Source organism: Corvus cornix, chromosome 28 (genome assembly GCF_000738735.6).
Source record: "Corvus cornix cornix isolate S_Up_H32 chromosome 28, ASM73873v5, whole genome shotgun sequence".
Lineage (NCBI taxonomy): Eukaryota > Metazoa > Chordata > Aves > Passeriformes > Corvidae > Corvus > Corvus cornix.
The window spans coordinates 4,575,081-4,595,260 of record NC_046356.1 but is presented as its reverse complement, the minus strand read 5'-3'; the positions used below and the strand labels follow the sequence as shown (position 1 = coordinate 4,595,260).

General features: G+C 51.5%; 1 protein-coding gene across 3 annotated transcripts; it reads left to right on the top strand.

Annotated features, from left to right (window-relative positions):
- Positions 1-187: 187 nt before the first annotated feature.
- DPP9 (dipeptidyl peptidase 9) lies at positions 188-20,161 on the top strand. 3 transcript variants are annotated; one of them, XM_039566044.1, is made up of 21 exons: positions 188-252; positions 2,068-2,156; positions 4,600-4,853; positions 7,465-7,577; positions 8,289-8,462; positions 9,070-9,238; positions 9,409-9,522; positions 9,799-9,927; positions 10,423-10,484; positions 11,005-11,105; positions 12,481-12,658; positions 12,846-13,011; positions 13,104-13,183; positions 14,987-15,139; positions 15,304-15,439; positions 16,242-16,387; positions 16,902-17,048; positions 17,199-17,351; positions 17,902-18,044; positions 18,342-18,453; positions 18,872-20,161. In XM_039566044.1, the coding sequence occupies exons 2-21, from the start codon at positions 2,101-2,103 to the stop codon at positions 18,962-18,964; spliced, it is 2,679 nt and encodes an 892-aa protein (XP_039421978.1). In that variant the 5' UTR covers positions 188-252; positions 2,068-2,100; the 3' UTR covers positions 18,965-20,161. The 3 variants fall into 3 exon arrangements, with proteins under 3 accessions (XP_039421978.1, XP_039421979.1, XP_019149065.2); XM_039566045.1 differs by lacking the exon at positions 2,068-2,156 and having other exon boundaries at positions 224-252; XM_019293520.3 differs by lacking the exons at positions 188-252; positions 2,068-2,156 and adding an exon at positions 4,076-4,202.
- Positions 20,162-20,180: the final 19 nt, after the last annotated feature.

Here is a 20,180-nt window from a genome sequence, read left to right as displayed (position 1 = left end):
CTCCCCCCGCCGCAGCGGCAGTGGTTCCTCCCGTGCCGCCCGGGCGCGCTCCCGCCGCGCGCGCTCCCGCCACTTCCGCCGCCGGGTGAGAGGTCGCGCCGTGGCCGCCGCCGCCCCCGCGCCCCCGTTTCCGGGGCTGCCCCGCGCCCGGGACATGGAGCGGCACTGACGGAGCCGCCGCCGCCCCCTCCCTCCCCCGCCCGCGAGCCGCCCCCACCCCCGCCCGGCACGGGGAGGTCGCCGCGCCCCGCGGTGAGTGAGGAGGGGAGCGGGGGATGGCGGGGAGCGGGGTCCCGCCCCGGTACGGGTAGGGCTGGGTGGGGCCCACGCCTGTGCGGGGCGGCTGGGCCGGGCGGGGAGCGTTTGCCCGCTCCGTGGGCCGCATCCCCGCTGCCCTGGGCTGGGGGTGCCCGAGGGGCCGGGGGGAGGTGTTTGCCCCCCTCCGTGGGCTGTTTTTCCCCCAGGGGTGGGGGCGGCCTCCCCTCGCCCCGGGGGGCGTTTGCTCGCCCGGGTTCGCCGCCAGGCCTGGCCCTCGGGGTCGTTTGCAGTTCATTCCCCCCATATGCTGCCCATGGATGGGGCGATGGGGGGCACCCCCTGCCCTTGGAAGGGGGTCCCGTCTCCCCCCAGCAGCCGCTGCTCTGCCCAGGCGGGTGAGGGGCTGCTCGCTCCTCTTCTTCCACGGCAAAGAGCCGCCTGCAGCGGTCAGGGAGATGGGGGCCACGGGATGCTCCGTCCCCGGGGATTCCCCCTCTCCTGCTGTCCCAAATCCCGGCCTTTCCTTTGCACCAAGGGCAGAGCTCCCGGCAAGAGCTGCAGAGGGACACGGGCTGCTGGCAGCCTTTGCCAGAGCTCATCCCTCTCGGGAGAAATCCCCACAGGTTCATCCCCCTCTCAGTTGCTTTAATTTTTGGAGATCTTAAAGCTCCCGGCCACGACAGGGACATGTTGTAAGGGCTCCTGTAGGTGACTGTGTTCCTGTGTTCCATTGGCTCTTCCCGAATGATTCACCCTGGTTCCTGATCTCTTTTGTCTATTTTGCTCAGGTTCTTTTTTTTTTCCCTGGTCCAAGATTTTACTGTTCCTTCCCTCTGTGAAATGCGTGATCTGGGCTGGGTGCAATGAGGGTTAAGATGTTCCTCAGAATCATTAAAATCACAGAACAGCCGGGCCTGGCAGGACCTCGGGAAGTCTCTGGTCCAACCCCCTGCTTTAAGGCAGGCTCAGCTGGGAGATCAGACCAGGTTACTCAGCATTCCTGAGCATCGCTCCTGCTGCCCTTCATGCCTGCATCAAAAACTGCCCTGAAATTACTGGCTGCTGCTGCTTCCTCTCTCTCTGCTCTCCTCTGCAGCTGAGGAGTTTCTTTGTGATGCTTTGTCTCCCGGTCCCCTCTGAGTGTGGTTTTGGTGGAGAAATGGCTGTTGGGGGAGAGCAGGAGCCTCGATAAAAGGCAGTGATGGGTCTGGAGTGTGTCTGTGACTCAGAGCTCAAGACCTTTGTACTTGGGGAGAGAGGATGACAGTGAAGCACCTTCCTGTGCTCCTGGTGTGGGGAGTCAGGGTTCCTCGTGGCAGCAGGGCTGAGGCACAGGGAAGCAGCAGTCAGGCTTGGAAGATAAATGTGTTTTTTATGTCCCAGGTGGGACTGTTACCCTCTGGCTGGCTCCTTATGGTGTGTCCTTTGTTTGACTCTTCCCTCTAAGTGTATGGACCAGGCCTCTGTTTTGTCAGTTTTTAGTACCTGATACTTGCAAGAATTTCAAGATTTTGGGAAGGGGGTGACAGAAAGGTTCAGTACTCAAGATTCTCAGATTTTAAGAAGAATTTTCTGGGAAAGAAAGAGGCACACCACAGAGTTCAGTGAGCCTCATTGTTCAGGTGAAGAAGTCTCTCAGATTTCTCAGGGCTGTTCAAATCCAGCCTGTGATGACAGAACAGATTTGGACCAAGGAATGAAACCCAAGGATTTATTTGTGCCTCCCCGCTCAGCTGGAGATGTGACCTATGGAAGATGCTTTTATCCAGCACTTGTATGAAATCTCCTTTCTCCCCTCTTCCTCCCCAGTTTCCTGTCCTGCCCAGCTCTCTTGAGTAGTTAATGCAGAAGATAAAGAGGGTTCGTCTGGAAAACGAGACTGCAGGAAGTTGGAGAAGGTACGTCCAGGTCCCTCCGGGGCCTCTGTGTGCTGTGGGACAGAGCAGCAATCACCTCTGGAGCTGGGACAGAGCAGCAATCACCTCTGCAGCAAGTGAGGGTTCTGAGAAATCCCAGCTGTACAGTCCTGCCCGGGGAGCTCTGTGTCAGGATCTGTGAGTCAGGAAGTGACTCAGGACAATAACTTGTTTCACTCACTTCCAGTTTCGAGCTCTACAGTTTTTTCCTGGTGCTGATTTCCCACCTGTGCTCATTGTCCTCTCCAGACTAACACCTTCCCCCAAAGGAGGGCTTGGTAGCTCCTCCACCTCACCTGGCAGGGCACAAATGGCATTAAAAGAGCCCCAAGGGGCAGCTCCATGTTCTGGGGAGTGGAGAGAGCAGTGTTCCTGCAACCGCTCTGAGTCATCTCAGTCTCTGCCTCAGCGTGGGGCAGAAGGGACAGGGCTTCTCCAGCAAGATGGAAATCTTGGATGTGCTATTGCTGCCTGTCTTAAGGTAGTTAATAACTGGTGTCTTGATCCAACTCACGTTTGAGTAATGTAATCCCAAAATCTACTCTGAGATAAGTTATTTCTTGTACTTGTTTACTTACGTATGTGTTGTTGCCAAATACTGGCTGCGTCTTTTTCCAGAGGTGGCTGTAGTGACAGAGGCAGAAATCTGAGTTTCTTTTTACTCTGTATCATGCCAGGACCTAGGTTTTAGGGGGTTTTTTTCCCTTCCTAGTGGGAAGTATCTCTGCCCATGACAGGGGTTTGGAATTAGATGATTTTTAAGGTCATTTCCAGTTCAAACCATTCTGTGATTTTGTGAGATTCCACCAGGCTCCAGCTGTGCCAGTGGCAATTCCCAGCTCTCTCACCTCACTTTGTGTGGTGGCTGCTTTGCTTGTCCTGCTTCCCCACTCCATTCTAGAGTCCAAATCACCAGGATGAGAACAGTACGAAGCTTAGAGCTGTGCTGTTCACATCATAAAGTCATGGCAGTACAGTTTGGAAGGGGCTCCGGACTCCAGTTCAGCTGGGGACAGGTACCAGTATCCCATTTGTGGACTGGTTTTAAAGGTTACATTTCCCCTGGTGAGGAGCCAGCCTGGCTGGGTGAGATGGATTCATCAGCTGGGTGAGAGTAACCCGAGGGGCCAGGCTTTGTGAGCCAAAGCCAGAGTATTTAATTGGCTGAGTTGACCTGCAGTGGGATGGGGTTGGGAGAACTGCACTCAGTTTATGGATTTTCATGGTCTTCCTGTCACTTGTTTCTGACAGGCAACACTTCTGCCTTCAGCTGTGGTTTTAGCTGCTGCAGTGGCGACCCTGGATACAGGCAGAGGCCACAGACACACTCACAGTCTTAGAACATCCCATCATGTTCGCTTTTGTGGTTTCACTTGGACTTCCTGGCTGCCTTTGATTGGAAAATACTCCTCTTTATCCATTTTCAAGCTGTGGATTCACTGCTGGGCAGTAGGCACCAGGAGTACCTACAGAGTTATTTTGGGAGCTTGTTCTTGTGTTACTATTGGCACATTTTGTACAATTTAGGGACTTAGGAGTCTGAGGAGATGTTACATTTTCAGCCCTTGTACAAGGCTGATTCTGTCTCCTTGGAGCAAAATTCTCTAAGCTAATTTTGTCCAGTAAACTGAAGTTCTTCTGAAATTCTCTGTAACATTCTTTCAGGTACCTCCAAAACCACACAAATGTCCTCTTGGAGGGACATCCTGCTTCTCAAGTGGGGTGTCAGAAACTGGTTTCCCTAGTCCTCAGCTCATTCCTGCTTTGCAGTGGATGACATCACTGACCTTGGGCAAGTCTGTGGGCCCACCTCACGTCAAATTAACATTTGTGTTAATGCGGAGGCGGTTCTTGTCCTCTCCTTCCACACCTGCTCGCTTGGAAATCTCTGAGGAATGTGTGCTGCGTTTCTCAGGATACAGCCAGGGTCTGGTCCTGCTGCCTGCTCTCTCTTAGCTAAGCAGCTGCACTTTTCCTTCCTGTTTTCCCATCTCTCTTACTTCATTCCTGGCCTCAGTATCTCCTCAGGTGAGTTGCTGTGCTTGGGTTTGAACCTCTCTCCCCAAGCGATTTTCCTTTGGGATAGGAAGGGGATTCCTCTTCTGTGGTCTCACGGGGCAGGAGTTTATGTGCCTTTATGATAGGTCATAGCTTTGATGACATATCTATCCAAATTCCTGGAGTGGTTTTCCTTTGAGTCAAGCTGCTTGTTGTCTGCACGAGAATCTGCTGCTTGTGCTTCCTTTAACAGCTTATTCCTAGAGCCAGTCCTGGGAGAGGGAGTTTTCTGAGGTCAATATCTTCATTTACAGGATTCAATATGTTTAAAATGTAATCCTTGAGTGCAGAGAATCCTAGGATCTGTAGTTCAAGGAGCACCTGCTTGATTTTAAGGCTTAATTCTCTCCCTCTACTCCTCCCTCAGTTTTTTGCCCAGTTCTGAAGGGGAAGCGAGGATGACTGCAGTGGACACGCTCTCGGACAGCTCCGAAGTGGTTGAGATGGAAGATGTGCCTTCCCAATTCCAGGTGCAAAAGCATTCTTGGGATGGGCTGCGTGACATTATTCACAGCAGCAGGAAGTACTCGGGCATGATAGTGAACAAAGCTCCCCATGATTTCCAGTTTGTCCGGAAAACAGAGGAGTCCAGCCCGCACTCTCACCGCCTCTATTACCTGGGTAAGCCTCCGTGCCAGCATCTGGGGGGGGCATGGGGCTCTTCCAAACTCAACAGGCAAGGGAAGGCGTGGGAGGGATCTCCCTTTACAGGATGGGAGATTGGGTAATGTGGCTCAAGGCTTGCAGGATCTTCCGCAAAGCCTGGGGCTCGCCAGTCCCAGACAGGCTTCGCACACAGGGCTTCCGCTGTGGCAAGGGGAAGTGTTGGCCACCCAGCACTTCTGTGTCCCTTGTCACACAGGGGATGGGGAAGTTCAAGGGATGTTCCTCACGCTCAGGACTGTCTTGTGCCTCTGTAGCTAGGGAGAAATGGGATTTACTTGCTTCAGTAACCAGACTGACTTTCCAAGAAATTTGCTGTGAGTAATGTCTAATTATATGTTGCAACATATTAATGGCAGGATGGTGGTGTCTCCTGCTTTATTAAGTGTCGTGAAGGTAGGATTGCTTTCAAGAGCAGGGACGAAAATTGAGGTGGGAATGAGCTGTTCCTGGCATTTGCATGGAAATATCCCTCTCCTTCAGTGGGACTGAAAGCAGAATTCCGTGTTGTAGAGGTCCCTCGTTACAGTTGGAGCCACAATGTAATTAGTGACAGAGTTGTTGGATTTTAGTAACTGGATAATTTTGTGGCTGGTAACATGGGAAGCTTTATAGACTCTAAAGAGTTTGTTGTGCTTTGGGGCATGAGCTGATCGTTACTGGGCCAGTAAAAATTGCCTGATGTGCAACTCTGTGCAGTGACTGCTGCCCTGAAGTGACCTTGCTGTTCTTCCTTCTTTTTCCAGGTTTTGAGTGTAGGTCACTGTAGGATGCTGGATTTGAGGGACTGCTTTGTTTTGTCATTAAGCAGCTCCTGTGTGCCAGTGACTTGATTTGTGTAGTTCTCATAAATTCTTGGGACACAAGTGCTGCTCTGAAGGGCAGTATCCAGAGCTGGCATATTTTTCTTGTCAAGTCTGAGCAGTGAGGGTTGATTTAAAGCTTGAATGTATTTCCAGTTCACTTTGATACTGGTTTTTGATCTAGATGATTAAAGAACTAAGTGGCTAATTTTAAATTTTTTTAATGTTCTGTTGTATGAAATGGCAACCAAACCAGCTACTGGGTGGTTGGTGTTCTGCCAGGGTGTGACTGTTCCAGGAGCCAGAACCAGGAACTGAGGATACACAAGTGCCTTTTCAGTGTTTCCTTCCTTAAGGAATTGTACAGGGCTTAGAGCTCAGTTAAGATCAGTATCAGCCAGGTAATCCCAGAGTACCTCTTCTCATATGTCCCCAATAAAGGGTAAATGCTGATTTAAGTGCTGATTTTTTTTGCCATAATAATGGACACTCCCAGGGATGGGGCAGCCACATCTTCTCTGGGCGACCTGTAAGTTCACAAGTGTTTAACTCAGTTTGCTGTTACTGCCCCAGCACTAAATAACATTTTAAAGTGTTTAAATTAAACTGAGGAGTAGATGGAGACTCCTGATGAACTTTGCTGTAGAGTTGAATACTTCACTTGGAAGCAAAGCAAACTGTCTTTTGGGGAGGAAGGCAGTATTTTCCTTGTAAATGCCAATTGATTCTAGTCAGCCTGAGGTCACTGGAGAAAGTTCTAACATAAGGGGAAGGGAAGTCCAGGTCACAGTTGCCTGGGTGTCAGATATGTGTGCCCAGAGTCATTTGTTCCTCTCTGCAGTTTTTCCTGTTTGGCCATCTTCAATCATTCCTGGGCCATCCCCACAGAGTTTTATGTTGTATCGTAGCAGATGCTGCTTATGTTAAACACCACATGCTCAGCACTTTGGTGTTCCTGTATCTCTGAGGATTAGATCCTCACATATCACTCTGCTTACCGAGCACTTATTAATATTTCAGTTTTAATTTGAAGTAACTGTACTGCTGGGTCAGCCAGCTCAGAAATCTCTCTGTTCTGCCCAGAACATGTGCAGAGTAGGCAGTATCAGGGCACATATCCCTGTGTGAATTTCTGATCCAGGGAGTCTCTATAGCATAAGTAGAGGGCAAGTTCATGGTCTTTGTTTTTGTGGAAACTGTCAAAATCACGTGTCAGGATATTTGATGGTTGTTTTGGAAGTTGGATGAAGGCCAGGAGCTTATTTGATAACCACAGTCAAAGGCTTATGTAAAATGACAAGGTCTTTTGACTGTAGGATACCGTTTCACATTTGAATGGGCTCTCTGGAGCTTCCAAGCTTTTCCTTCCCCCCTTGCAAGCTGCTGCCTTGGCCTGAATGAGGTCCCTGTAGCAAATTTCTGGATGAGAAATGTGGAGAGTAATGTTGAGTCACCCATTCAGGGAGTGGTGCTTTTAGAGTGGATCTGGGGCACGGAGGACAGGCACAGAGGGGAAAGTTGGACCTGATACGTTCTGGAGAGGTGAGTTAGTGTTAAATCTTGCTTAGGAAAAATTCCAAACAAATGAGTATCTAAGTGCTTTAGATGTTATTCTGGGATTGATCTGGGAGCTGCTTGGGAAGGAATGTGGATAAAGGCCTCTGGGCAGCCCCAGCCCCTCTGTTTCCAGACTCCTGTTTGAATTTGCTCGTGGGCCTCCTGGCTAACTCATCTTAAGTAGGGTGATGCTTTTGTCCTCCTAATAGGAATGCCATACGGTAGCAGAGAGAATTCCCTTCTTTACTCAGAGATTCCCAAAAAGGTACGGAAGGAGGCCTTGCTGCTCTTGTCCTGGAAACAGATGCTGGATCACTTTCAGGTGAGTCAGAGTGGGAAGAGCCTGGGTTGCCAGTGCTTGGGGAAACTGGGTGATGCTGTGGGGCTGCTGTGGTGGGGACACCTGTGTGGTGTCTGTCATCTTTCCTGCTTTTAAAAAGTTGGGAAAGTTGAGTTTAAATTGCTGCTTCTGCCTTACACTGTTGTGAGTAAACCAGAACAGGAGGGAATTTTCCCCTCCCTGGTTTCAGTACCTTCATGTCCTTTGTCACTGACAGCATTGGAGGGTGTTGGTCTTTTCTCCCCTACTTAAAAAGTTCCTGGTGGAACAGAATTTCTGTCTTGACCCTATCTGGGCTGTGAGTTCTCTCCAGGGTAATTCAAGATCCCGGAAGAACTTTTGTTTGCAGTGTCTGACATGGAAACTGTTTGTGAAGGCTGCAGATAACGTCATTAAGTTAATTGGTTACATCTATCTGCATAAGCAGAGCAAGTGCAGCTGTTCTCAGTTCATGCTAAAGTGCCAACTGCAGAACTGAGAGATTCACAGCTCAGCCCTCCTGCAGAGGGAAGTTTGGGGGGGTGTGGTGGGTTTAGGCCTCCTGGACCCCACAGCTGTAGCCTGGAGTACAGGAACTGGGGACCCTGACACTGCTGCCTGTTTGAGCTGGGGTGTTGTGACAGGCTCAGAGCACTCCTGTGACCATTCCTCTCCTTGCAGATCCTTTCAGATATTCCTTTCCTTCAATTCTAGGCAACCCCTCACCATGGGATGTATTCCAGAGAGGAGGAGCTCTTGAGGGAGCGCAAGAGACTGGGTGTCTTTGGGATAACATCTTACGATTTCCACAGTGAGAGCGGCCTGTTCCTCTTCCAGGCCAGCAACAGCCTCTTCCATTGTCGAGATGGGGGCAAGAATGGCTTCATGGTGAGTCTGGCGGGACTTGGTGGATATCACCTCAAAGGGCCTTGATGGTTTGGAGTGGAGATGGCTGCACATGGAATCCCAGGCTGGATGGAGTTGGAAGGGACCTTAAAGCCCATCCCAGTGCCACCCCTGCCATGGGCAGGGACACCTCCCACTGTCCCAGGTTGCTCCAAGCCCGGTCCAACCTGGCCTTGGACACTTCCAGGGATGGGGCAGCCACACCTTCTCTGAGCACCCTGTGCTCACACCAAGTCACCTCCCCCCCCTCACAGGAGGTTCTCCTGGAGCCCTTTTAGGCCCTGGGAGGGGCTCTAAGGTCTCCTCAGATCCTTCTCTTCTCTGGTGAACACCCCCAGCTCTCCCAGCCTGACTGCAGAGCGGAGAGGCTCCAGCCCTTAGAGCATCTCCGTGGCTCCTCTGAACCTGCTCTAGCAGATCCACATCTTCCACATCTTCATCTGTTTGGTTATGGTGGTTTCTCTTGTGTCCTGTCAGGGCCACATTTGCCATCATCCCGTGGGCTGTGCTGTATCTCTGATTTAGGCTTTTTCCCTGCAGAGCTGGGAGCTGATGTGGCACCCAGCTCTGTGTGTGTCTCTTGCTGTAGGTGTCTCCAATGAAGCCTCTGGAGATCAAGACTCAGTGCACGGGGCCACGGATGGATCCCAAAATCTGCCCTGCTGACCCAGCCTTCTTCTCCTTCATTAACAACAATGACCTGTGGGTGGCAAACATCGAGACGGGCGAGGAGAGGCGGATGACGTACTGCCATAAAGGTAGCGGGGCTTCTTCCAGCTCCAGAAGGGAATTCCTGCTGAGGAATCTGGCCTGCAACACCCACACTCCTGGCTTATTTCTTACAAGTGCATTTGTCTTTTGGGTCAGCGTTTTCCAAGGAGATGGAAATGCAAAATGCAAATGCTGTCTCATCTTTGTTCCTCTCCAGGCTTATCCAATGTTCTGGATGACCCCAAGTCTGCTGGTGTAGCCACTTTTGTCATTCAGGAGGAGTTTGATCGGTTCACGGGCTATTGGTGGTGTCCCACAGCTTCCACAGAAGGTCAGTCACTGTTCTGCTCATCAAATCCTGGCGCTGTGACTGCTGCCTTCCTGCTAGGAATGACACTCTGAGCATGATTTTCCTTTGGCCTGGGTTTGGGTTGTTTCTGGGGAGATCACCTGAAAGAACAAAGCACTGAGGGGATTATAACTGTGGAGTGTTTGCAGGTGGTCACTAGGAGCTGGGGCTGTACAGGTGTTCCCTCTGCACCGGTGCTCCAGGCAGTCCAGGAACAGCAGGAAATGTTGTTGCAAACATTCCTGCTCTCTGTCCCAGGTTCAGAGGATTTGAAAACACTGCGGATCTTGTATGAGGAAGTGGATGAGTCAGAGGTGGAGATAATTCATGTTCCTTCACCTGCCTTAGAGGAGAGAAAAACAGATTCCTATCGGTACCCCAGGACAGGTGAGTGAAACATGTGGGGCTGCTGAGGCAGCTCTGGACTCCAGCTGGAATCAGCAGTGGAACTGAGGCTATGAACTTTGCATCACTAATCTGGGCACTTACTAGGATGTAGAAACTGGTTGTAAATGTTGAGACCTAATTGACTCTCCGATCCCAAAATGTGCTGCAAGAAAGGCTGAACTTTAAATCCCAGCCCTAAATGAAAGGATTGCTGAGGAAGTGGAATATATCCGGTGGTATATTGTGGAATACATTCTGAATCCCATCTTGCCTCTCCCCCTGGGAACATGCACAGCCAACTAGGGAAGGCAAAGCAAACTGTTCCCATTCCCAGAATGACTCTGGTGTTTGCTTACATACATATTTGATATTTTTAAATTCACACAGAGCCATTTCAGTAGGACCAGGGGCAGTTCTCCTTTAGAAGCTGTATTTTGTGTAACCACAGAATGTTCAACTTGATTGTCTTGGTGTTTTTTCAATTCTTCTCTGCAGGCAGCAAAAACCCCAAGATTACATTAAAACTGGCAGAATTTAAAACAGACAGCAAGGGTAAGGTAAGTGATAACTCAGAAGGGGACATTGCACAGGAGGGTTTTTGAAGCTCCCGAGAATTAAAACAAGGTCACAGAGAAATCCTAAATAGTGTTAGTCTGGGTTTTTTTGTTCTCTTGTAATACCTTGTTCTCTAATGTGTTTATCCAAGAAACAGAAAGACTTGAAAATGCTGAAAAGAATCATTCTGGTGGAGATTCAGCTGGGAATGTGGAGGGAAGGGGGAAGTGGGGTTAGCCTGGTACACCATGGCAGAGACAGGAGGGCTGGAGCCAGGTCTAATCTGGGGCTTCAGTCCCTGCCTGTGTCCTTTCCCGTGGCTGAATGCCAAAATCATTTTGCTTTGAAGCCTGTTTTTCCCTTCTCTTCCTGCTCTTTGTAGCAAGGCTTGCTTCTCCTGGCCTGACCCTTACTGATGCCAGTAGCTAAACTTCCTTGTTGTCCCATCTCCCTGAGCTTCCCTGGGAGGAGGTGAGGAGCTCTGGTGCTCTGATTTGATGTCAGACCTTGGTTTTGCTGCAGATTGTGTGTGCTCAGGACAAAGAGCTGGTGCAACCCTTTGCTGCCTTGTTTCCCACTGTGGAGTACATTGCCCGTGCTGGATGGACCCGGGATGGCAAATAGTGAGTCCATTTTCCTCCCAAAATAAATTTCCCAAGGGCTCCTCTGGCTGCAGACCCTCCACATGCTTGTGTTGTGTTCATGACCTGTTTTAAAGCCCTGAGTGCCAAAACTGGCACATGAATATTTGGCTTCCTCAATGCTGTAGCATCCTAAAAGTAGGAATGAAGCAGAGCAGAGTGACAGGCTGTGGGGTTTGTCCCAGCCACAGAGTTAAATGACATTGATACATTAAGTGGGCAGTCCTGGGGAATTCTTTGGAGCTGAAGGTGTTTAACACAGGTGCAGTGTGCTTCCTGCTGAAAATGGGGGTGTTCTGTAGGCAGTTTTGTCTTTGTTCATTGGCACAGTTAGTGATCAAAGCCTGAATCCCAGGACAGGGCCAGGATCTGTGCTGCCACATCCTCCCTGCCGCGTGTCCAAGGGGAAGGATTGTTCTGGGGCTGGCCATGGCTCCAAATGGGATACCCAGTCTTGCCTGAAGAGTTACAGAATTCACCCCAATCTGACTGAAATTTTAAAGTTCTTAATTTTTCCCCCTCCCAAGCTTGCTTGGCTTAACTGGTGTGTGTGCAGATCAAGTTAGGGTGACTTGGCTGTCTTTGAAGGTGGCATTCTGTAACTCATCATTAATTTTCTGCTCTGGAAGGGAAATTTAGAGAGCTTTCCAGCAGGTAATCCTGGAGGTGATTGTGATGTTCTGCACCAGAGCTTATCTAAATGTGCTGAATATCTCAGTTCCTGCAATCCTGCGGCGCTGGGGGAGAGCTGGCTCTTTTCAAACCTGTCTTGGATGACGAAGCTTCCCTGGATGCACTCACAGGCCTTGGGGTGGCCGTGCTTTGCCATCTGTCATGCTGAGAGCCTGCAGTGCAGCACCACTTCCAGGGACTCTCCTTGGAGAGAAGCAGGGCTGGGGCTGAAGCGACTCCTTCCCCTGGCACTCGTGTTGGGTCTGTGCCTCTCTGTCAGAGCGCGAGGAGGAGGCTGCAGACGGAGCTCTTGGAGGGTGATCACTTGAGCTGGAGGAGAGCTGGAGCACAAACAGTTGTGCTTCCTGATGGAGGGATGTCCAAGGAGGAGTTCCATTCTGGAGACAGGGCTCTGTTAGCAGTGCTCCCTTGGAACAGGCGCTGGCAAATCTGTCAGACATCTCGTCTGAGCGATACCCCTGTGAAATACCAGAGCTGTCTGGCAGTACGTGCGTGTTGGCACAGCTTCCAGGGGATTAGAAAGCAGCAGTGATGAGAAAAGCTTTGCATTCAGATGCCCAAATCCTTTCTGCCAGCGGGGGGAAGAAAGGGATGCATGTTCTGGGTGTTGGAAAGGAACCTCTATTCTGTGGTACTGACATTCACCTCCGACTTCTTTCCCCAGTGCCTGGGCTATGTTCCTAGACAGACCTCAGCAGCGGCTCCAGCTAGTCCTTTTGCCTCCAGCACTCTTTATTCCAGTCCCAGAAAATGAGGAGCAGCGTGCTGAATTTGCCAAAACTGTGCCAGAAAATGTCCAGCCATTTGTGATCTATGAAGAAACCACTGATGTGTGGATAAATGTAAGAGGCTCAGGGCTGGGAGAACACAGGCTGCCCCTTCCTCCCCTCAGTTAACCATTCTCATGTTGATGGGTGTCCAGTTTAGTCCTTGCTCCAGCAGCTTTGCTACTCAGTAGCCCCAAATTTGGTGTTAAATCAGGGGTTTGATAAAACAAATCACTCACAGGTTTCTCATCTTGTGTGACAGGTTCATGACATCTTCTATCCTTTCATCCAGCCGGAGGGGGAGGAGGAAGAGCTCTGCTTTATCCGAGCCAACGAGTGCAAAACGGGGTTCTGTCACCTGTACAGGGTGACAGCAATCCTGAAGCCAGGCAGCCACGACTGGGTGCAGCCCTGTGTCCACAGTGAGGGTAAGGGCTGCAGCCCTGGGAGCTCCCCCTCTCGTTGGCCTGTGTTGTCCTTTTTGGAGGGCAGTCATTTATTCTCATGGCTTTTCTTGCAGATGATTTCAAATGTCCCATCAAGGAGGAGATTGCCCTGACTGGTGGGGAATGGGAGGTGCTGGCGAGGCACGGATCCAAGGTAGGGGTTATTTTTATTCTCTTGCAGTGTCTCAGCTCTGCATTGTCTGCCCCCAGTCCTGGCCTGAGTCCTCCCTTACGCCTGGGACCTGCTAGAACTGCTTAAGTTTCATTTTGTTGCTGTTTTTATTGCTGCCTGTGCTTTCCCCAGAAGTGCTGTAGGCCAGTGCCCATGGATCTGATTGCCTTCTTAATCAGACTTCGGATTGCTCCTTAGGTAAATCCCAGGAGTGGATCAGGCTATAAAAAAGGACACAAGTCTGAGGTTTAAGAGCAACAAAGAACCATTTTGTGGAGAAGCTGGGGACTGCTGCCTTTGCTGAGGCATTTTAACTCCAATGAGTTCTTGCAATGTGGAAATGTGTCCTGGCACTCGGAGTGAACTCTTGGTCTCCAGCTGATCCCTCAGCAGAGCCTTTAGGAAGAAGGCAGCTGGGGAATATAAAGCAATTTAGAATATGGAAAAGCTGTATCTGTTGTCGCTTGCAGAACAGCCAGAAATGAATTTTTATTAATCTTGTAGAAACCTAGTTTCATTTTTGCTTCAGGAATTAACTCTGAGTCTGATCTTTAACACTCCCAGGTGATTTCTGTCAAAATAAAGACCTTGTCTGTTCATTTCCAATTAATCTGGATTTTCACTTCTCGCTTTTTAAAAGAACAACAGCTCCAAGCTTTTGGTTTCTGCTGCTTTTCCTCAATCTGCAATTAACCTGCTGTCCCTCCCCATGTGGATTCTCACTGTACATGCTGTTGATTTTGGCCACAGCTCTTCCCTGCATGTGTTATGGCTAAAATTGTGTTAGCAGCAATTATTTTGATGCATTTGTTGCTCCACAGGGCTCTGCCTGGTTTTCCTGGCCAATTGGGTTAGATATGTTTTTCCCTTTGCTGTTCACAGGGGTCTTCAAACTGTGGGTTAGCCAGAAATAGCATTTGGAAACCGTAAGGTGGAAAAACAGTTCAGTTACTGTCGCTGGATCAATGCAGGATTTAAAAGCTGTCGCCTCTGTTCCTGCCTGACTGTGTGGTTTTTAGAAACAGCTTTATCTGGACAGTAAAAAACCTATTTTAATGTGTCTTAAAGTTTGGTGCTGAGAGTGTTAGACCTGTCCTCCCACAAATGGGAATTCATTACCATGGTGGCTGGAAAAAAGGTACCTGTACCCTCTAACCCAGCCATGCTTTGGCTGTGGCCAGGTGAGGGTCAGAAACAAGGGACAGGAGCAGAGGAAACAGCCTCACATTGCACCAGGGCGGGGTTTAGGTTGGAGATGGGGGAAATGGCTTCACTGGAAGGGTGGTCAGGCACTGGGACAGGCTGGCCAGGGCAGTGGGGAGGAGTCACCACCCCTGGAAGTGTTCAGAAAGGTGTGGATGTGGCACATGGGGACATGGGTTAGTGGTGAGCACAGTGCTGCTGGGTTAATGGTTGATTTTGGAGAGATTTTCCAATGATTCCATGGTTCTGTAAGATGCCATATAAGCACAGAATCTTCCTTGCTAAGAGGATGGCTTCCTCTTAACCTGCAGGGAGCAAAGCCCAACTTTTTATGCCCATTAATAAGCAAATGCTTTGAGTCTTTAACAAAAAGGCTGAGGGACTGTTCTTTGTCGCTGCATTGTGTTGTCTGCAGTTCTCCAAGTGCTGTGTGTGTTCTCTGGCCCCTCAACCCCCTGCCCTGAGCATCCCATCATGGTCTGCATGTGTTCTGAGCTGGCTCTGCCCAGGGACAGACACATTGGGCTGGCAGAGGGGCAGAGCTTGTCCCTGTCTGTCCCTGAGCCCTCTCTCCCGGCACAGATCTGGGTCAATGAGGCCACCAAGCTGGTGTATTTCCAAGGCACAAAGGACACCCCGCTGGAGCACCACCTCTATGTGGTCAGCTACGAGGATCCCGGGGAGATCATGCGACTCACCACTCCAGGCTTCTCCCACAGCTGCTCCATGAGCCAGGTTTGTTGTTTCTTGGATTCCCATCTCCTGACTGACAGGGATCCTAACTGGGAGTGGCAATGACTCGTGGCCAGTAACGAGTCCTGAGTGCTGCTTGAGGTGTGGGAGCTTTTCTGTGGGAAATGCAGGATCTCGTTCCCTAACTCTCCTGTCTCCCCTGCCAGAACTTTGACATGTTCATCAGCCACTACAGCAGTGTGAGCACTCCTCCCTGTGTGCACATCTACAAGCTCAGCGGCCCCGATGATGACCCACTCCACAAGCAGCCCAAGTTTTGGGCCAGCATGATGGAGGCAGCCAGTAAGTCCTGGGGAATGTGCCAGTGGGGCCTTTCAGTGGTAACACTCCCAGCAGTAGCCAAGAGTGATGGGGAGGAAGTGGTCTGAGTACCTTTGCTCTGAGGGAAGATGAATGATGTTATCTTGTGGGGGAGATACTTGTCATGGTCAGCTTGCCCAGGAAATGCTCTGTGGGCTTTTGAGGTGTTTCACACCTTGAGCAAAAATTGTGCTCAGGGATGTACAGAGTTTACACATGGACAAGGATGTGGTTTTAGCGCAGAGTCACCACACAGTTTGGGTGAGAAGGGACGTTGAAGTTCGTCTTGTTCCCATGCCCTGCCATGGGCAGGGACATCTTCCTGGGGCAGGTTGCACCAAGCCCCGTCCAACCTGGCCTTGAACACTTCCAGGGGGTTTTTTATTCATGGTTTGTCTGAAGAAGGAAGGAATGAGTCCCTGGAATGCAGTGGCTGCTCCGTTCTGCACTGCAGGTTTTAAAGGTTTAGGTACAGCTCACAGCAGCTGAATCCCTACTGCAAACACTTTCTGCCATCCCTCTTCTTACTCTCTCCCACGCTGCTGTTGTGGCACGTGTGCCTTGTTGGAGAACTCCCAGCTGGTGAGGTTTTCCTGTGGAATCCCTTCCCTGTGCAGACAGGTGGAGGCTGTGTTTCCCAGGGAGAGGCTTTGCTAAGCCTTGGTGTGGTTTGGTGTTGAAGGAGCCCTGACCAGGGTCAGGTTTGGACAGAGGAGCTGGTTCAGGGGGTGGGAGGCAGAGCCTGCTCAATCCCTCAGTGCTGTGTGTGACCCTCCTGCTGCAGGCTGTCCCCCAGACTACGTCCCCCCGGAGATCTTCCACTTCCACACCCAGTCGGACGTGGAGCTCTACGGAATGGTCTACAAACCTCACGATGTCCAGCCTGGCAAGAAGCATCCCACGGTGCTCTTTGTGTATGGAGGCCCTCAGGTAATAACCCAGGTGAACTGCTGGGGTCAGGGCTGGGGCTGCTGCCCAGGGCACAGCTCTGTCAGTCATGCATCAGGACTTGCACTTTGGGTAGCAGTGAACACTGTCGTGGAATCATGGAATGGTTTGGGTTGGAGTGACCTTAAAGCCCATCCAGTTCCACCCCTTCCATGGACAGGGACACCTTCCACTGTCCCAGGTTACTCAGAGATCCAGCCTGGCCTTGAATACCTTGAAGCAGCCACAGCTTCTCTGGGCAACTGTGCCAGGGCCTCGCCACCATTACAGCAAAAAACTTCCTCCTAATAATCTAATCTAAACCTACTCTTTTAGTTTGTCCCTCTGTTTGACCTCTGCTTCAAACCTCAGATGACTTTTCCAGCATGGGGTTTGATTTCCATGGCTCTGGTAGCTCGATGAGTGGCTGCTGTCCAGCTCATGATCCTCCACTGGCACAGGAAGGCACTGGAAGGCAGCTGCCCAGCTCTGAAACTCTTCCTCCTTCCTTGTGCAGGTGCAGCTGGTGAACAACTCCTTCAAAGGTATCAAGTACCTGCGGCTGAACACGTTGGCATCCCTGGGCTACGCTGTGGTGGTGATTGATGGAAGGGGATCGTGCCAGCGAGGCCTCAAATTTGAAGGGGCCCTGAAAAACCAAATGGTAACATCCTCCTTGTGCTGGGGAATCTCTGGTCATTTGTCCTTCCTAAGGGTGGTGGCTGCTCGTTTCCTGTGTCACCATTGCCCATCCCTGCCTCAAGTTTCTAAATTTATCAAGTCCACTAACATGAGCCTCCCTGTTGCCTTTTAGGGTCAGGTGGAGATAGAGGACCAGGTGGAAGGTTTACATTATGTAGCAGAAAAATACGGGTTCATCGACTTGAGCCGGGTCGCCATCCACGGCTGGTCCTACGGGGGCTTTCTGTCCCTCATGGGGCTCATCTGTAAACCCAACGTCTTCAAGGTGAGCCTGCACGTGGGACTGGCACCTTTAGGACACTTGGCTCTCGCAGCTTCTGTCCCTCTTGGCAGCTGGAGTTGGCGTTTTGCCTTGTTTGTGGTGGACAGGTGGAAATGTCCCCCTGTCCTGCCTGCCTGGAGCTCCTGGCTCCAGTCCTGTGTCCTGCTGCAGCTCATCCCTGGCTGGGGCTGGAGGAGGATGGCTCTGGGACGGGCTGCTTCCCAGTGGAGGGCTGGGTCTGCCATACAGGGAGATGTTGATGTGCTATTCCCAGCCCAAGTCCCAGCAGAGTTTCTGGATCGTTCACAAGTCCTCCTTGCAAAGGGGAGGCCTTTAGTGCTGATGTGCAGGGATTTGCCCCATTGTGACCACAAGAGGAACAGCAGGAGGAGGAATCTGGGTTGTGTGTGGGATTGCTGAGGGGGAATCCTGATCTGAGTGACAGAACAGCCCAGAGCCTGCTTCTTCCTGCCTCTCCTGGGAAACGGGGAACACTTGTGCTGTTGAGCAGGCGATAATGGAGGCTGTGTGGTGGCACCCCTCTGTTTGACAGATCGCTATAGCAGGTGCCCCTGTCACCGTGTGGATGGCCTACGACACCGGCTACACCGAGCGCTACATGGACGTCCCCGAGAACAACCAGCAGGGCTACGAGGCTGGCTCGGTGGCACTGCACGTGGAAAAGCTTCCCAACGAGTGAGTACCTGCCCCAGAGCTGCTCCTGTGCCTGCTCGGTGCCACCTCTGCTCAATCCCAAAGGAATTCAGGGGTTCTGGTCCACTTTGACTCGGCAGCAGCTGGGCCATGGCACCCCCAGCCCCTCTGCCAGGGAGGGCTCGAGGCCCACGGCCATGGCCTGGCACTGCTCTTGCTTGGGTTTGGCTTGTCCAGCTCTTTGCTCAGACCCTCTGCAGAGCTTTTATCTGGTATCTCGTCGTGTTTTCCATCCGGTTTCTCATCCTGTTTCTCTCCTTATCTCCACCCCATGTCCAGGCCAAATCGTTTGCTGATCCTCCATGGCTTTTTGGATGAAAATGTGCACTTTTTTCACACCAACTTCCTGGTGTCGCAGCTAATCCGGGCTGGAAAACCTTACCAGCTGCAGGTAGGAGGGACGGGAGTGGGGTGGGAAGGTCCCATAAATCTGGAGAAAGCTCCCTGCTGTGTGTTCTGGGGACGGGAGGAGATGGAGGCAGATATCCCACATCCTGTCATGATGCTGGTGACAGTGAACACCTCGCTGGACTCGGACAGGAGGCCGGGAGGTGGCACTGTGGCTGTTCCATGGCTGGCAGATGTGGCATGTGCAGGCAGGGCTGCTGCCCTGGGGCCTGGAACTTTCCTTCTCCATGAGCTGTTCTGTCCCACTTGGCAGAGGTGGCTGCAGTGAGGGAGGGGTTGTGCTCCAGACCTTCCCTGGCACCCTCTTTGTCCACATGGAGACTGGATGGAGGGAACAGGGCTGAGGGGAGGGAGGTCTGTCCCTGCTGAGTGACCGATGCCCCGTGTCTGCCCCGGCACAGATCTACCCCAACGAGAGACACAGTATTCGGTGCCCTGAGTCAGGAGAGCACTACGAAATCACGCTGCTGCACTTTCTACAAGAATACCTCTGAGAGCACGAGCCTCTGCAAACTGGACACTGACAGCTCACCTGCCCCGTGCCCTCCCGTTCCCCAGCAGCGTCCAACCCAGAGCACAAGGGGCTGAGTGCCCACGTCGGGCTGGGGATCCCCCCAGGCCAGGGGGAAAAGCTGGAGGGCACCTTTCCTTTGGACAGTGCCACCTTCTCTCACTTTCCAAGCTGGAGGTCTGCCCCTGCTCGGCTGCTCATCCTCCTCCTCTCCTCCAGCCTGGCTGTTCAATGCTTTTTTTGCTGCTACTCCCTCTCTCCTGGGAATCAATGGACAGTGGTCTGTGTCCCGAGGCTGAGGTTTGTGTCCATCTCTCTCTCTCCCCAATCCTTTTCCCCTTCCACTGCACCTGTGCAGTTCCCAAACTCTTACCTGCAAGAACTCAGTGCCTGTGTTGGAAACGGAAGAGCCGAATCAGAAGCTGCCTTAAGCCAGGAGTGGGAGGGAAGAGACAACTACCTACTGCTCACCTGGGGAGCTGGTCTGTGTCCTGGCCCTGCTGCCACACTGGAGCCCTGGGAAGGGAAGAGAGCTCTACAGAAGCATGCAACACTAGTCTTTTTTTTTTATATATATATTTTCCAGTTTAAATTTGCAGAGCAGATGGAGGAAGTGGCCGGGGCCAGTAACGGCGTCCTCTGATCCTTCCTCTCATGGCCGCTCTCACACAGAGTTGTGCCAACAGGTAGCACTGGCAACTGGCTACAGCCAGAGCCTCTCCAGCGCACACAGCAGCATTTGGGTTTTTGCAACACAAGATGGATGATATTTATGCAAATCCTCCCTCCCTCCGTTCTCTGTGCCGCCTCCCAACCCCCCTCTCCTTCCCCGAGCTTTCCGATGTGCACTGAAATTGGCTGTGCTTCAGTTCTCTGCGGGTCAGTGACTGGTCCCCTTGCCCGTCTCTCCTGGTTTTTATTTACCTGGGCAACAGGAACTGCAGTTCTGGGGAGGGGGGATTGAGCAATCACACCTCAGGGGAGCACATGCCCCCCTCAAGCCAAGGGTTCTGCCAGGGGCAAAACGAAAACACAAACAAAACCCACCCAAATGAACCACGTTGACTTGCCCTGGAGTATTTTAAGTGCGTATTATGAAAAGAAAATATTTTTATGGATTCTTATTCTTTTATAATTATGAGTGTAAGATGTAGCGACTCATTAAAATATTGGAAAGAGACGTGGTGGCTGCTTTGGGG

Bases quoted from the DNA above. Each gene is read 5' to 3' on its own strand.
- DPP9 (XM_039566044.1), top strand. From the start codon at position 2,101: ATGCAGAAGATAAAGAGGGTTCGTCTGGAAAACGAGACTGCAGGAAGT. The intron at 15,440-16,241 runs GTAAGTCCTGGG...CTCCTGCTGCAG, and splicing joins CAGCATGATGGAGGCAGCCA to GCTGTCCCCCAGACTACGTC. The intron at 17,049-17,198 runs GTAACATCCTCC...GTTGCCTTTTAG, and splicing joins GGGCCCTGAAAAACCAAATG to GGTCAGGTGGAGATAGAGGA.